Raw genomic sequence first — 14,926 nt, forward strand, 5'->3', positions numbered from 1 at the left:
CTGGAGAATAAGCAAATCTTATCTAGAATAATTTCTGCTCCAGAATTGTCACTGATTTTTATCCTGAGAGAGGAAGAGAGACATATCCACACTTGAACAGTGGAAGGAGGAGAGGAAAAGACTCATTTGAGAGAGTTAGAATGTCAGATCTAGGCTTGGAAAGTGATTGGATATAGAAGGCAGAGAGAGGAGAGTGAAGAATCACAGGCTAATCCTCAGCTGTGTTCTGGGGGCAGGGGTGAGGAGTGTGGTGAGGCATGGATGCGGTGTTTTGATTTTTGGTGGTTTTGAGGGAGTGGTGGTCGTTTGCTTCCTTGCTTATTTAACTTGAGACAGAGCGCTGCTCTTAACAGAGGTAGGAAATGTAGACAGTGGAACAGGTGAAGAAGGGAGGAGAATGCTGAACTTTGTCTTCTCCATGTGGAGTTTGAAATGTTCATGGGACATCCAGTTCCTGGTGTCCAGAGGGCATTGTAGAGGTATGTGAAGTCACAAGGCCAGAGGGCCAGGCCTTGGACATGGAAGACCCTCATTGTGAGATGGCAGGAGACCAGGGCACACATGTAAAGTGAGTGGGCCTGGGAGACTGGCCAAAGGAAAGAGCTGGTAGGTTGCTTGCAACAGATTGAGTCTGATGATCTCAGTTTTCTCTGTGAAGAAGAGTTGAGGTTTTCTATTGAGAAAGATTGAGAAGGCAGTCAGGTAAGAGGTCTGAGGAGAGTAGTAACATTTTGGAACCTCATCTGAGGGGCGTGGGGAAGGAACTAACAAAGACGGGTGAAAGGCCTGCCAACACTCATGGAGGTAAGAACTAAGACAGCTTAGCAACTCACCTCCACGTGGCCCAGCAATTTTCTCTGTCACTGCGCAGTGAGGACTTGCAGAAGTAGGAAAGGCCGATTTATAAGATCGATCATGGGGTTTGTGGAGCTGGGATAGCAGAAGTGAGGGAAATAAAGAACCTTGAAGGAATTATCCTTGTGGTTCACACTGCATAGCGAAGTTAATGAGGACAAGATAGGATAAGACTGGGGAAAAGGATCAAGGGGTCAGGAAATGTGTGAACATTTGCACAGTTTTAATGATAGCCAGGAATTTCCCAACTCCTGGAGAGACCTTTCTTTTCCAGTGAGACATGGTGTTCCACACTTATCACCCTGGCCCCGAGGCTCTCAGAAACCATGGCAGGCCTCACGTAGCTGACCTGTGTGCATGGACTGTTACGCCATGGTCCAGGTGAGTCTCCCTCTGACATACGGGACTTGGATTGGAGAAAGCAGCTGATCAGAAGGGGCTGCCTGCCTCTCCTTTCCAGCCCTGCTCCACAGGGATCCTGCTGTGCCTGGGGTTGTGGGAGAGCACATTCACAGTGACGCTGGCAGGAATTAGGCCCCATTTATGAGAGACTGATGTGCCAAACCACAAATGTGATTGTAACCTCTTAATTCCTTTTCCTTTGAAACACAGAGGAATAACCATCTATTTACAAAACTATATAAACATAAAGAGTGTTTTCTATGAGAATTTCAACTCAATTCTGCTTTAAGACCTGGTAAATGTCTTTTATAAGGAATGCTTCTTAAAAATTAAATATAATAGGGACCAGGCGTGGTGGCTCACGCCTATAATCCCAGCACTTTGGGAGGCTGAGGCAGGTGGATCATGAGGTCTAGAGATCAAGACCACGGTGAAACCCCGTATCTACTAAAAATACAAAAAATTAACCGGGCATGGTAGTGGGCACCTGTAGTCCCAGCTACTCGGGAGGTTTAGGCCGGAGAATGGCATGAACCTGGGAGGTGGAGCTTGCAGTGAACCGAGAGCATGCTACTGCACTCCAGCCTGGGCGACAGAGCAAGACTCTGTCTCAAAAAAAAGAAAATTAAATATAATTATACTAACCAAAAAGTTTTAAAGTTTAGCTTTTTCATGAGCACTTAGATTGGTAACTGACCATTGCAGTGTGATTAATAAAATGTCTTTTGTGTAAGATACAGGACACCACACAATTTTTATAGCCTGCACAATCACTGCATGTGCTGATAAGTTTTAGGAGGTAGTAGCCCAAACAGTGTAGCTTGTACTTAAAATACTAGTTGTTTATGAAGTTTTTTTGTCGAGATGCTTAAATATAAGCCTCTAGTGTATTTCATAAAATGTTTTATGTGATACAGTAAACATAGAAAAAAAGAGGTGATCCATCTCCTAGGCAGAAGCCAGTCAGTTGTCTACACACTAGAAGTGCCTACCATGCATCAGGTGTAGAGAGAGACAGGAGTGAGGCCTGGCCCTTGCTCCTGAGGTCTCAGTGTCCGTGGCACTCGAGGCACCTGAAGAAGCAATTAGGAGAATGTGGTAAATGCAGCTGAAGAGCAGGGAGGATAGAGTAAGTGGCTGACCGCGTAGGATGGCCCCAAATCATCTTTGAAAGAACAGGGGAGGTGTATAAAATACAGCACACACTGTGCCTGGGGGATCTTGGATAAGCCTTTTAGCAGTGGCAATGAGCTGAATCTGAAAGGATGTACAAGAGTTTGCCAGATGTAAAATGTCTAGAAAGGTGTTCCAGAAAGAGGGACCAGCACAAGCAAGAGCTGGAGCAGCACACAGACAGGTGAAGGGGGTGCAGCGGGAAGGCCCATGTGACTGCTGTTGCCAGTGCCCCGGGAGAGGGCCAGGGCACAAGGCTGAAGGGAATGCTGAGCCCGGTGACAGCACACCTTGGACACCATGGGCTGGCCAGTGAGCTGACTTTCACTGAGCGTCTTCAGTATTGTTCTACCAATAAGAAGACCAAGACTCAAAATTTTACTAACTTGCCCAAAGTGTACAAGAAGCAGTCGGCCCAGGATTAGCCCCCAAGCCCGCAGGAAAGGTGGCAAAGCCTTTGCGTCTTTCCTGCACCATGCTGCTGCTGAGTCTATACTTCTTCACTTATTGGTAAAGAGGTCTTTAGACCTTCTTGTATTTTTTTAAGTGGTGAGGCCCTTTTTGCAAATTATATCCGAACCCCAAATTCCAACATATAGAAACAGATCAGCTTTTCACTAGATAATTAGCATACATTTATTTCATATTTAAATGTGTAACACAACACCAATTAATGAAAACAGTAACTTTCTTTTTAATGAGCTCATTTATTTTGGAATGCTTGCAGTTGACAGAGAACTTGCAAGGGTAGTACGGAGTGGTCCCATACCCAGTTCCTCCATGTTAATATCTTACGTGACTATGCTTCATGTGTCCTAACTCAGAAACTGACATTGGAATATTGCTGTTAGCTAAACTCCTTACTTTATTTGAATTTCACTAGTTTTTCCATCAGTGTTTTCCTTCTGTTCCATGGTCTAGCTCTGGCCCAAGTTATAATGACTTTCTTTTAACAAACACTAAAATATGAAGTTAGGAACTATAATGCATTATCAGATGCTCAGTTTTGTGACTTAAAGTAAGATATTGCCTTGAACACATAGAAGACACACTAACTATGTGTACAAAAGGCATTACACCCTGGACTAATGTCATTGCAACAAGCACGCTGGGTGGCTGAGCAGCCAGTTACCAAAATACAGTTGATAGAACAAACTGTCTGTTAATGCAGCCCAGAGGAGAAAACAAGAATGCACACCCAGCAAACTTGATGTAGTCTGTCTTAGCTCAGGCTTCTATATAGTGACATGCCATAGTTTAAACAACAGAGATTTGTTTTCTCCCAGTTTTGGAGGCCAGAGTCCCATATCAAGGTGCTAGCCAATTCAGTTCCTGGTGATGGTCTCTTCTTCATTTGTATGTGGCTGTGGCCTCACATGGCCTTTTCTCTGTGCCTACTCATGCAGAGAGAGACTTGTGTCTCTTTCTCGTCTTATAAAGTCACCAGTCTGTTAGACCAGGGCACCACCCCATGTCCTCATTTAACCTTACTTACCTCTGAAAGACCCTATCTCTATATAAGGTCACACTGGGGGTTAGGGCTTTAACATAAAACTGCGGGGTGGGGTTGGGGGTGGCAGGGAGGGTGCCAATTCAGTCCCTAGGATAGCCCAAAGGGTGAGTATGTGAAATCTTTATCATTCAACCATGAGATGGTATCATATTGAAGCTTTCTCCATTTTGTGCACTATTTTTAAACAGGTGAAGATGTACCATTTTATAAAACACTTGACATATACAAGAAAATGTTAAATATTTGGATTACGTTCTAATGCATCACAAAATAAGTTAGCAAAAAAAATATAGTATTGTCTGAACTGATGGTGCAAAAGTAATGCAAGAAAAAAATTTCAAAAGTAGTTGTCAGTAAAAGCTGTTACCAAAGGCTGTTAGGAAAAGCTATTACCAAAGATATCAGGTAGTCATTAGGTTTCATACAGATGTTAAAAGACGTGGCATTTTTTAGAAATATCAAACAATTGCCAATTATTTGTTACTGGTTTGGGCCATGAGTTCTAGAATTTACTATTCCATACCAAAGATATTTACTTTACTAAAGTAGAGTACAGTTGCAGATACTTCATGCAGAATAAGAAGCTGCTGGGGTTTGTTCTGTTTCTGCCCATAAAGAAACATAATTTGCTAAATGTACCTCAACTACAACATGGCCGCCCTTTGCATATCACTTCTCAGTTACCTAGCATGGGATTTCAGTGTTATCCATGCTCAACACTGCAGGCCAAAGTGGGCCATAGTAAGTGTGTTGAGTAAATGGCTAGTACTGCTGATGTTTTAGTTAGAGAGATGGGGTGGATGGTCCCAAGAAAAATATGGGAAAAGGAACAGATAGGCTTAGATAGGAGAGAGTTTTTGAAGTATCTTCAGGAGATACAGGTAGAGATATTCATTTCATCTTTGGAGTACTAGAAAAAAATAAGTAATATTTTGGGGCCACTTCTAGTCATCATTTGAAAGGAAGCTGAAAAACAATTTTTAATTAAAGAGTATATACCGTTGACTCAGTTTATTATGGAACAGAAAGAACAATAGGGAGAATAAATGATTTAGGCTTAAAAAAAGGGAAAATGGATAACTACTTGATCACAATGTTTATCTGGGAAACCTGGATGTATGACGCTTTCAGTTTTATCACTCCAGTGATATTTTAGTGAAGTATTCTCTTAATGTTCCAAAATGTAATTTGGTAAATTGCGGTATATTCAATTACTAAAACATTGATTCAGCAATAACAATAGCTTATTTTACTTTAACGAAATCATGTCCAGAGTTTACACTCAGCCCTTGGGCTCTTAAGTATATGTATAATTCAACTGGAGTACTTATATCCAAAATCACAAGTACTTCTTGAGTCTGGAGCTTCAGGTTTAGTAGATAATACAATGTAGCTATTTTCCATTGCTTGCAGTGTGATTTTTGTTTTCCTTTGCCAGTTCTCCTCACTTTCCCAGCTCACATTCCCATTTGACTCTAGAGGCACATGGAAAAGTATACAATAGTGTGGTCTTTCTGCAGAGTCTTTGGGAACAGAGCCACCTCCATCTTTGGCTTACTCTGGAAAAGCTGAAGCTGTTCACCAAAACTCTGCCCGCTGGGCTTCTCTTAAGCAGGTTGGAGAAAGGTGCTCATGGGCCTGTGCTCTATTTACAGGTGGTCCCCATGCTTCCCAGGCTGCTGTGTGAGGAGCTGTGCAGCCTCAACCCCATGTCTGACAAGCTGACCTTCTCTGTGATCTGGACACTGACTCCAGAGGGCAAGGTAACAACTTACACGTTTTCTTTCTCCACTTACCCCTGTTCCATTCCATGAGTCATGAAGTACTCACCATGTGCCTGGCACTGGCTTTGGTGCCATGGTAGCAGGACAAGGGAGATATGGAGCAGCCGTCATAGAGAAATGTCAGAGTCCCTGCCTCAGAAGAGCCGTCGGCCCCACTTAGAAGGCAAGACTGACCCTAAGCACTTTGAACAGGTTATGTCTGTTATCAGGTGAAGGAAGAAATTGAGTAAGCAGAGTGATGCCCGGGAGGCTAATGCAGGAGACAGGGTGTAAGTGGGATTGAATGAGGATTGGCAAAGGCAGGAGGGGCAGCCCAGCCTGCAGTTAGGAGAGCAGAGCCTGTTTGGAGGTGGACGTTAGGTAAAGTGGGAAATTTACATAGGTGGGGTGAAATCAAACTGAAGAATCACAAATGAGTTGTAGGTGTTAGGGTTCCTCTGAAGTGTCATGAGAAAGCTGATTGTAGAAAGGTCAGTGGTGCATCGTCATGCAGGATGATTGGAGCTGTGAAGATGAATTAGCAAGGTAGTGCTATAATCAAGGCACAAGGTGGTGAAACCACAGACCAAGAACAGAGAGAAGGATGTCAGCAGGGATTCCTAAGCATAGGGAAAAAGATGTCTATGCCTGTTATCGGGATGTGCCTATGCATATCATAGGGAGCGATAGGAGAGAAATACATGAAAGAGAAACTAGTCCCCTCCCCGCAACCGAAACAACTCCAAACATTCAGAAGTAGGGTCCTGATTAAGTAAGCTCTGGTGCCTTCTCAATGGAATATATGCAGTTATTGAAGTTGTTGACAGAGACCATGGAAGAACATGGGAAGTGTTTATACTGTAATATTAAATGGAAGTAAAAAAAGATATTTAATTATAAAGAGGTTCCAAATAAAGATAGAGGATCAAATACCCACATTTACTTTCATTCCCTCCCAAAACCTCACTAAAACAACAGTAAAGGGATTTTTTTTTAAGACATAAACCCACAAGGACAAAGAGAGTGGGAGAGGAGACAACAGCAACAAAAGTTTGGAATCTGGGTAGCAGATGGATGAGTGTAACTGACTTAGCAGTCCTGAGAAAGCTGAATCCTGAGCCAGCAATAGAGAAAGCCAAGAAACAACCCGGTTTACGCAGAAGAACCCTAAACAATTTAGAAATTGACAGTACCAGATAATTCTAGAAGGTGGGGGAGGGGTGGGGGAGAATGAGGCTAACAACAGTATTGAAAGTTTATTTTTAAAAATCGCCCCTCCTGTGACTTAGCGGAAGATCAGAAATGTGTTCTCTAGACAGGGTAGAGTAAGAGGTATCTGAACTAGAGGACATCAAACATGCTTGATGGCAGTGACACCTTGGGGGAGATTGAGTGACTGTTGGCATACTGAATGTTAAGAGTATCAGCTTTCTTTTTGCTGCCAGCCCCAGAATTCTGGTCGCCAGGCCTATATCCATGAGTCGGGACGTGGAAAAATCTCTGAGGAATCTGAATAGCGAGGAATAAAAACATAAAGATACTAACCTTAAGAGTTTCCCAATCAACAGCCCAGCTGTCTCTCCCTACGGTAAAGTTTACAGACTATTAATAAGCTTCACCCACACAGTCAGAGCTTTTTAGGATTTCATTTCCATGTATGAAGAGACAACCCGAAAGAAGCTTCTAATATGAAATAGAGAAGCTATTACTAATGCATTGATTCAACAATAGCTTTATTTTACTTTGATGAAGCACTGTCCAGAATTTACACTTAGCCTTTGGGCTCTTAAGTATACGTATAATTCAACTGGAGTACAAACAAACAGGAAAAAAGTAAACAAACAGGAAATGAAGAAAACACACAGGAAAAAGTAACTAGAATGAAACACACTAGCAGGGAAAAGAAATTAGCACTTATATCTTTAGGGAATTTTTTTAAAAAAGAAAGTGGCTATATCACAAAATCTTGATACTTTAAAAAAGAAACATTTGGAGGGAAAAAAAGAGCTCTTGGGAATTAAACACAGGTTAGAAGAATTAGAGATTCAAGATATCTATTGAAAGGTAAAGTTGGGGAGTTGTCCCAGAAAGATATAGAAAAGACAAAAAACTAGAGGACTAGTCCAAGATACACAATATCTGTTCAATGACCATTCCAGAAATAGAGAACAAAGTAAACAGAGGAAAAGAAATGATCAACAATATAATTTTAGGAAATGCCCCATTCCTGGAAGATATGATTTTCCATATTGAAAGGGCACACTGCCTAGCACAGGTATAGAGACACATCATCAAGACACATCATTATAAAATTTCAGAACACTGTGGACAAAGAAAAGACATACAATAAAATCAGAAATCAGAATAACTTCAGACTTTTCTACCACAACCCTAGAAATTAGATGACAGTGAAGCAAAGCTTTCTAATTTCTGAAGGACCGTGATCTCCATGCCAAAACTCTGTACTCAACAAAGCTATCAATAAAAAGGGTAGGAGAGGGCTTTTTCAGACATACGAGGCTTCAACAAAAATGTCCATCTCATATACCCTTTCTCAGGAAGCCACCAGAGGATGTGCTTCACCAAAATGAAGGAGGAGTAAATGAAGAAAGAGGAAGACATGGGACCCAGGAAACAAATAATCTAATACAGGAAAGAAGTGAAGGAATCACTTAGATCAGGGCTGGCAGACTTTTCCTGTAAAGGGCCAGATAGTCAATATCCCTGTGGAACCTACTACACTATCCTTCAGGTCTGTCTTAAAGAAGATGCTAAGCGCCGGGTGCCGTAGCTTACACCTGTTATCCTAGCACTTTCACAGGCCGAGGCAGGTGGATCACTTGAGGTCAGGAGTTCAAGACCAGCCTGGCCAACATGGTGAAACCCCACCTCTACTAAAAATACAAAAATTAGCTGGATCTTGTAGCGGGCACCTATAATCTCAGCCACTTGGGAGGCTGAGGCAGGACAATCACTTGAATCCAGGAGGCAGAGGTTGTGGTGATCTGAGATCGTGCCATTGCACTCCAGCCTGGGCAATAAGAGCGAAACTCCATCTGAAAAAGAAAAAAGAAGACACTAAGTTGGATCCTCTCATGGGCTTCTACATTCTGTCTGTTGGAATCGGTTGTTTTGGTTGATATGTAGATATGTAGCTGGAAAAGAAAGGAGCATTTTAATAACTTTTTCAGATAATTGTGGCTATTCATTTTTGTGCTACACCAGACTTTAATAGTTTCTCAGAAGTTGGTTGCACCAGGCACAGTGGCTAACACCTGTAGTCCCAACACTTTGGGAGGCTGAAGCGGGCAGATTGCTTGACCCCAGGAGTTCGAGATCAGCTTGGGCAACATATTGAAACACTGTCTCTACTAAAAATACAAAAATTAACCAGGTGTGGTGGCATGCGCCTGTAGTCCCAGCTACTCAGGAGGTTCAGGTGGGAGGATCACCTAAGCCTGGGAAATCGAGCCTGCAGTGAGCCATGATCATGCCACTGCACTCCAGCCTGGGCAATAGGAGTAAGATTCTATCTCAGAAAAAAAAAGGGGGGGGGGGCTGGGCACTGTGACTTATGCCCGTAATCCTAGCACTTTGGGAGGCTGAGGCAAGAGAATCACACAGCCTGGGCAACATAGTGAGACCTCGTGTGGACAAAACAAAAACAAAAACAAAAACAAAACAAACACCAGAGAGTGTGCTCACTCTCCCCAAAATACCCAAGTCTAAATAACTATAGTTTGTGTGTCAGTTGTTCCTTCAGGTGAAAATGTTGTTCCATAAACTGAGCAATCAGTTCACGACTCAGTTATGTAAATGCTTTTCCTCAAGACCACCAGCGTGCTTCTACATGCAGCAAAAGTGAAAAAGACAAGCAATCAAGGGTTGAGACATCATAAAATTAATAATCTTTACTCCTCTGGTCAGAGCATTCAGTTGTTCGATACAAGTATGAGGTATTGGAGTGCAGTAGCCACAGATGCGCTGGGTGCCATTGTCGGATTTGCACCAAGGCAGCCGCTTTACCCACGAGGGCTTTTGTGCCACCAGTGTAAATGTCAGCATGTGGAAAGGACAAACACTGCCTTAGTATTATTATGAAAATAGTTTTGACCTCCTGGACTCCTGGAAGGGTCTCAGGGATCCCTAGGGGTACATGATCCATACCTTGAGAACCAAATGAATAGTTGGTGGAAAGTTTGGAGTAGATTAATATACATAGCACACATAGAAATCAAGCCGATAAAAAGACAGTTATTAATTCCAGTGAGAATAAAAAGTTGTATAGAAAAGTAACACTTAGTATTTAGGTAACCATAATAGTAGATTGATAGAATGAATTCTGATCATTATCATGTATTAGGAGGATTAAGGACTTGAATAGTTATGTGGGCATGGTGGGGGAGGGAGTGTGTATGGAAGGAAAAATAAATTATCTTCTGTAGTGAAAAGTTTGCAAATAACATCAAAAAAAAAAAAATCAGGAAGTAGCAGACAGGTTATATAGAAAGTTAATACCCAAATACTCTTTTAGAAGAGGTTAAAGTAGTTACTCTTGGGAAGTAACAGAGAGGGACAGGGGGCTGCTATTTTTCATAACAAGACTTTAAAACTATTTGAACTATGTATACTTTAATATTTTTATTGTGAAAAATTTCAAACATACATGAAAGTAAAGGGCACAATAAACCCATCCTCTCCAACTCCCAGATTCAACTACTATCAAAACTTTTTTTCATCGTCAAAGTATTTTGAAACAAACCACAGACATGTCATTTTGCTCAGACATATTTCAGTATGAAGCTGTAAAAATTTTGGACACTTTCTTATATAGCACAATGCCATCAGCACACCTAACAGTGACTGCTAATGCCTTGGTGTTGTTCTAAACCCAGTCCATAATAGATTTCCTTGCTTTCTCCCATAGATTTGCCTGAATTGGGATCAAAACAAGTTATACACATTGCATTTGGTTTTTATGGCTCTTAAATATTGGTTCATAAAAAAAAGGACCCTTTTAAAGATTTTTTTAAGATTTAAGAGGCAAACGCTATCCGAAAACAAGGAATTATGAGGACAGTATGCCAGCAATCATATTTTGGTGGGGGTGGGAGCATGCATAGGGGAAAAAATGAATGGAAAAAGACGAGTAGGAAATAAAATAGAATGCCAATAGTGGTTATGTTTGGGTAGTAAAACTATGAGTAATTTTTTCTACTTTTTTGTATTTTCTAATGTTTTTTGAAAACATGTGTAGCTTTTATATTTTTGTAAATGCTTATTTTTGTGAAAGTTTAACTAAACAGAAAATAAAAGCCCATAGAAGAAAGCTAACTTGAGTCAACAGAAAAGAACTTTGAGTCTGAATTATGCCTGCCAAAGTCAGACCCAAGAAATAAAAAGCTGCCCAATCTAATGAGCTTCTAAAATATGAGCGTCATAAAAGAAGCACTAGAAAGTGGCAAACTGTAACTCAGTTGGCCTCTGGAGTTTCTGTTGGAGGTAGTGTCTGGTGCCCAGGCCACTGGCATTAGGGACTAGAGAGCAGGTGTGAAGTAGGCACAGGATCTAGGAGGGGCTGTGGGCCTCAGTGCAAACCAAGCCAGATCGGAAGTAATGAGAGTTTGGACTAGACACAGGGTTGTAGGGCAAAGCCCACTAACCACACTCTTTATGCTGTGGTTATCCCAACACCCTACCCAGACCAGGCAACCACATGAGAGGTAGACCTGTTTGGTTAGTCCTGGGATGAGTATCTCTTACCCACAGTCAAGATGCGTGAAATGAGAGGTCAGATTCCAGACTCACATCCAAGGGATGGTGCTTCTTCAAGACACTGGCAAGGAAAGCTTGAGTTTAGCAAGGGCCGGGGGAGCAGAGTTCAGAGCCAGATGGGAGGTTCAGGGAGCCAGAGAAGGCCAACGGGCGAGGGGTAGCCCTGCATCAAGAACCCAGTGATGAAGAGGAGGGTCTCTGAAGCCTGTGTGGCCAAAGTCTGAGGCTGGTTTTGCAAGCAGTGGTGACTTCTCTTGGCATAAAGGCTTGAACTCAGAAGGAGCCAGAGCGGGGCCAACAGCATCATGCCACAGCTGCTACGTAGCCACCAGTCTCACCTGGAGTTGAAGTGGAGAAAGCTGTGTATTTTTCCTTAGTCTATTGGAATGGCTTACTTTCTGGAGCAGGCGTGGTCAGCTATAGAAAGACTGTTCCAACGTTTCCTTAACGCCCACTAAATTTTTTTTTTAAACACTCACAAGAAAATCTTGGACATGTATGCATTCATTAAGCTAGTGCTCAGGCTTTTAGGCCAATAAATGCTGAATAATTTATTTTTAGCATATTTCTCACATGTTGGTTGTGAGAGCCTTATTCTCTGACTTAGTAACTAAGTCCTTAGACCTTAGAACCTTAGAATCTTAGGGCCAAAGATCAGAAAAATAAAAGAAGGGTTTCACAATTGATTAGCTCTCCTCAGTTTGCATCTCCTGTGACATCCCTGCTGTGTGCTGCATAGGATTAGTCAGGACCCAGAGTGTACTATGGAAGTCACCTGTTTCAGCCATTTACTTAGGTCAAAAACCATGGGGTGATTCTTGACTTTGGTCTTTCTCTCGTGCTGCATCTGCATCCAGTCTGCCAGTGTGTCATCGCTGCTTTGCTTTCTGAATGCCTCCAGAATCAGCCCCCTTCCTTAACTACTGGCACTAATACCTGGGTCCAAGCTATGCTGTCTCACCTTGACAAATACAGTGGCCTCCTGACTGTCCTTGCAGCCTCTGCCCTTGCCCCACATCATCTCCTCTGCATACAGCTGTCAGAGTGATCCTTCTGAATCTTAAGCTTTGTCTCTCCATTAAAACTTTCCAATCTGTCATTCAGAATAAAAGATAAAATGTCCTGATAATGGTAACTTTTTCCTCATTCTTTTCTGCCTGTCTTCTGTGCTAGAAATGTATAGACTCCAGAGTCTTCTTGCAACAGCCTCTCCTCTCATGTCCTGGAGCGTTGCTGCTCACAGGAGAGAAGCTGCCTTTTATGTATAACTGAGCTCTCTGCTGTGCTGCAGGCCCTCTCCCCAGCTCCAGGGACTTGACATCAGTCAAGGTTGAGTTTCCCCACCTGCCATCTTCTCATATCCTTCAAGCCTCTGCCTCTTCCTTGTAGCTGAGCAGATCTTTTCCTCCCTGCTTAACTCATTCCATTCTGAGAATTGGACATTGTAAAACTATGATGTGTACCAGTTCGGGCTTTCTCAGCTGAACCTTTAGTGCTACTTGGGAATCCTTTTGTCACTAGGTTCCAAGCCTTTTTTCTTGGGTTCCTCAACCTCAGCCTTGCTTTCCACTCCTCTTTCCTTTAAGACCCATCATTTTCCCAAGTACTTTTCATTTCTTCTTCTTGGAAACCAGAGAGGCTAGCCAACTTCAACTGCTGAAGTCCCCCTTGCCACATCAAAATTCCTCTCTGCCTTGCCGCTACATGGGAGGCTGAGGCAGGAGGATCACTTGATCAGATGGAGAACAGATCGAGACCCTGTTTCTAAAACATAAATGAATGAATAAATAAATAAACAAATATTTGACTGGGCGTGGTGGCTCATACCTGTAATCCCAGTACTTTGGGAGGCTGAAGTGGGCAGATTACCTGAGGTGAGGAGTTCGAGACCAGCTTGGCCAACATGGTGAAACCCCATCTTTACTAAAAATACAAAAATTGGCCAGGCATGGTGGTGGGCGCCTGTAGTCCCAGCTACTTGGGAGACTGAGGCAAGAGAATTACTTGAACCCAGGAGGCGGAAGTTGCAGTGAGCCACCTGTGAAGCGAAAGCGAGCATTCCGCTGGGTGTAAGTGGATTGTGTGCAATGGTGCTTCAGTCTAGATATTCACGCCTTAATCTTACTGTGTTTGTCTCTTCCTATTTCAGGGGAAGCCTGAGCTTTGCTCGGTGATAGTGGCACTAGTGCGAGGGCTGGGGCTTGTGGAGGAGCCCCTTGTTTGCTGTAGCCACCCCACTGTCTCTGTCGTCTGCAGTTGCTAGGACCTTCCCTAGCAAGTTGGCGTCCTTTCCACCACAGGCATGACCTGCCTTTCTCTGCTCTCTTCCAGCCCATCCTCTCTCAGCCCAGTCCTTTTCAGACACTTGCTGCTTGGCACCTTTGACTTCTCTCACTGCGGGGCTGCCCCTACTAAGGATGATTACCCTGTGTTCGTAGCTCTAAGAAGCAGCCAAAATCCACTCTGCCTCCCACCCACCGTCACTCCAAGCAGCCTGGTTTTGTTCCAGTCAGGAAAAGGTTTCTTTCTTCCTCATATGTTTTTTGAACAAAATATTTTGCATACAGAAGCCTGGAGCTACTGCAGAAGTGATTTTGTACCTAATTATTTAAGATTATAAATTAACCCCACTTGCAATTTTTTCAACCAGAGATATATCTAAATGAGGTGCTGACATTTTTCAGAGGATAAATTTAAAAATACATTTGAATGGAACTGAATAATTTTCAAAGGAGGTGGTCATACTTTTGTATCAATATAGAAAGTTGATACGTGTTTGAGACATACTTGGTTTATTTTACTTCATCATCTGCCTCTGTCTAATTTATGACCTTCACCTGAAATGTAATAAAAGTAACACTAGATTTTGGGTCTGTCTTTAACTGGATCTGGTCTTGGCTGCCACTTAGGAGTTTGTATGACTTTTGACAAGTTCGTGGCCTGTTTTCTCAACTGTAAAATGGGCTGAACAATGCACTCCTCCCAGATGTGCTGGGAGATTTTAGAAGTAGTAGGTATAAGAATACTCCCAGTGTTAGACTACTTCCAGTCTTACTTAGTACAGTAGGTGGGCCTTGAATTACGATGCTTCAGTAGATAATCATTTACTCCTTTTTCAGTAGGTTTTTCCCAGTAATACGCCTTCAGTCGGTGTTGGCACTGTATTTAACTTGACATTCTGAACAGTGATATTCCAGAGTATGTGCAGTAAACTCACCTGCCTACAGAAGAGTGACCCAAATCCTGTGATTAAGAAAGAAAAGAGGGGCCAGGTATGGTGGCTCACGCCTGTAATCCCAGCACTTTGGGAGGCTAAAGCGGGCAGATCACGAGGTCTGGAGTTCGAGACCATCCTGGCCAACATGGTGAAACCCCATCTCTACTAAAAATACAAAAAATGAGCCGGGCATGGTGGCACGTGCCTGTAGTCCCAGCTACTTGGGAG

General features: G+C 42.7%; 1 protein-coding gene across 1 annotated transcript in view; it reads left to right on the forward strand.

Annotated features, from left to right (window-relative positions):
- LOC105518845 (DIS3-like exonuclease 2) overlaps nucleotides 1-14,926 on the forward strand; it is a 405,890-nt gene that overhangs the window by 300,342 nt on the left and 90,622 nt on the right. Inside the window, exon 12 of the mRNA XM_011952002.1 lies at nucleotides 5,599-5,706. Within this exon, the coding sequence (XP_011807392.1) occupies nucleotides 5,599-5,706 (108 nt within the window). The remainder of the gene's footprint in view (nucleotides 1-5,598; nucleotides 5,707-14,926) is intronic.

Source organism: Colobus angolensis, unplaced genomic scaffold (assembly GCF_000951035.1).
Source record: "Colobus angolensis palliatus isolate OR3802 unplaced genomic scaffold, Cang.pa_1.0 Scaffold33, whole genome shotgun sequence".
Taxonomy (NCBI): domain Eukaryota; kingdom Metazoa; phylum Chordata; class Mammalia; order Primates; family Cercopithecidae; genus Colobus; species Colobus angolensis.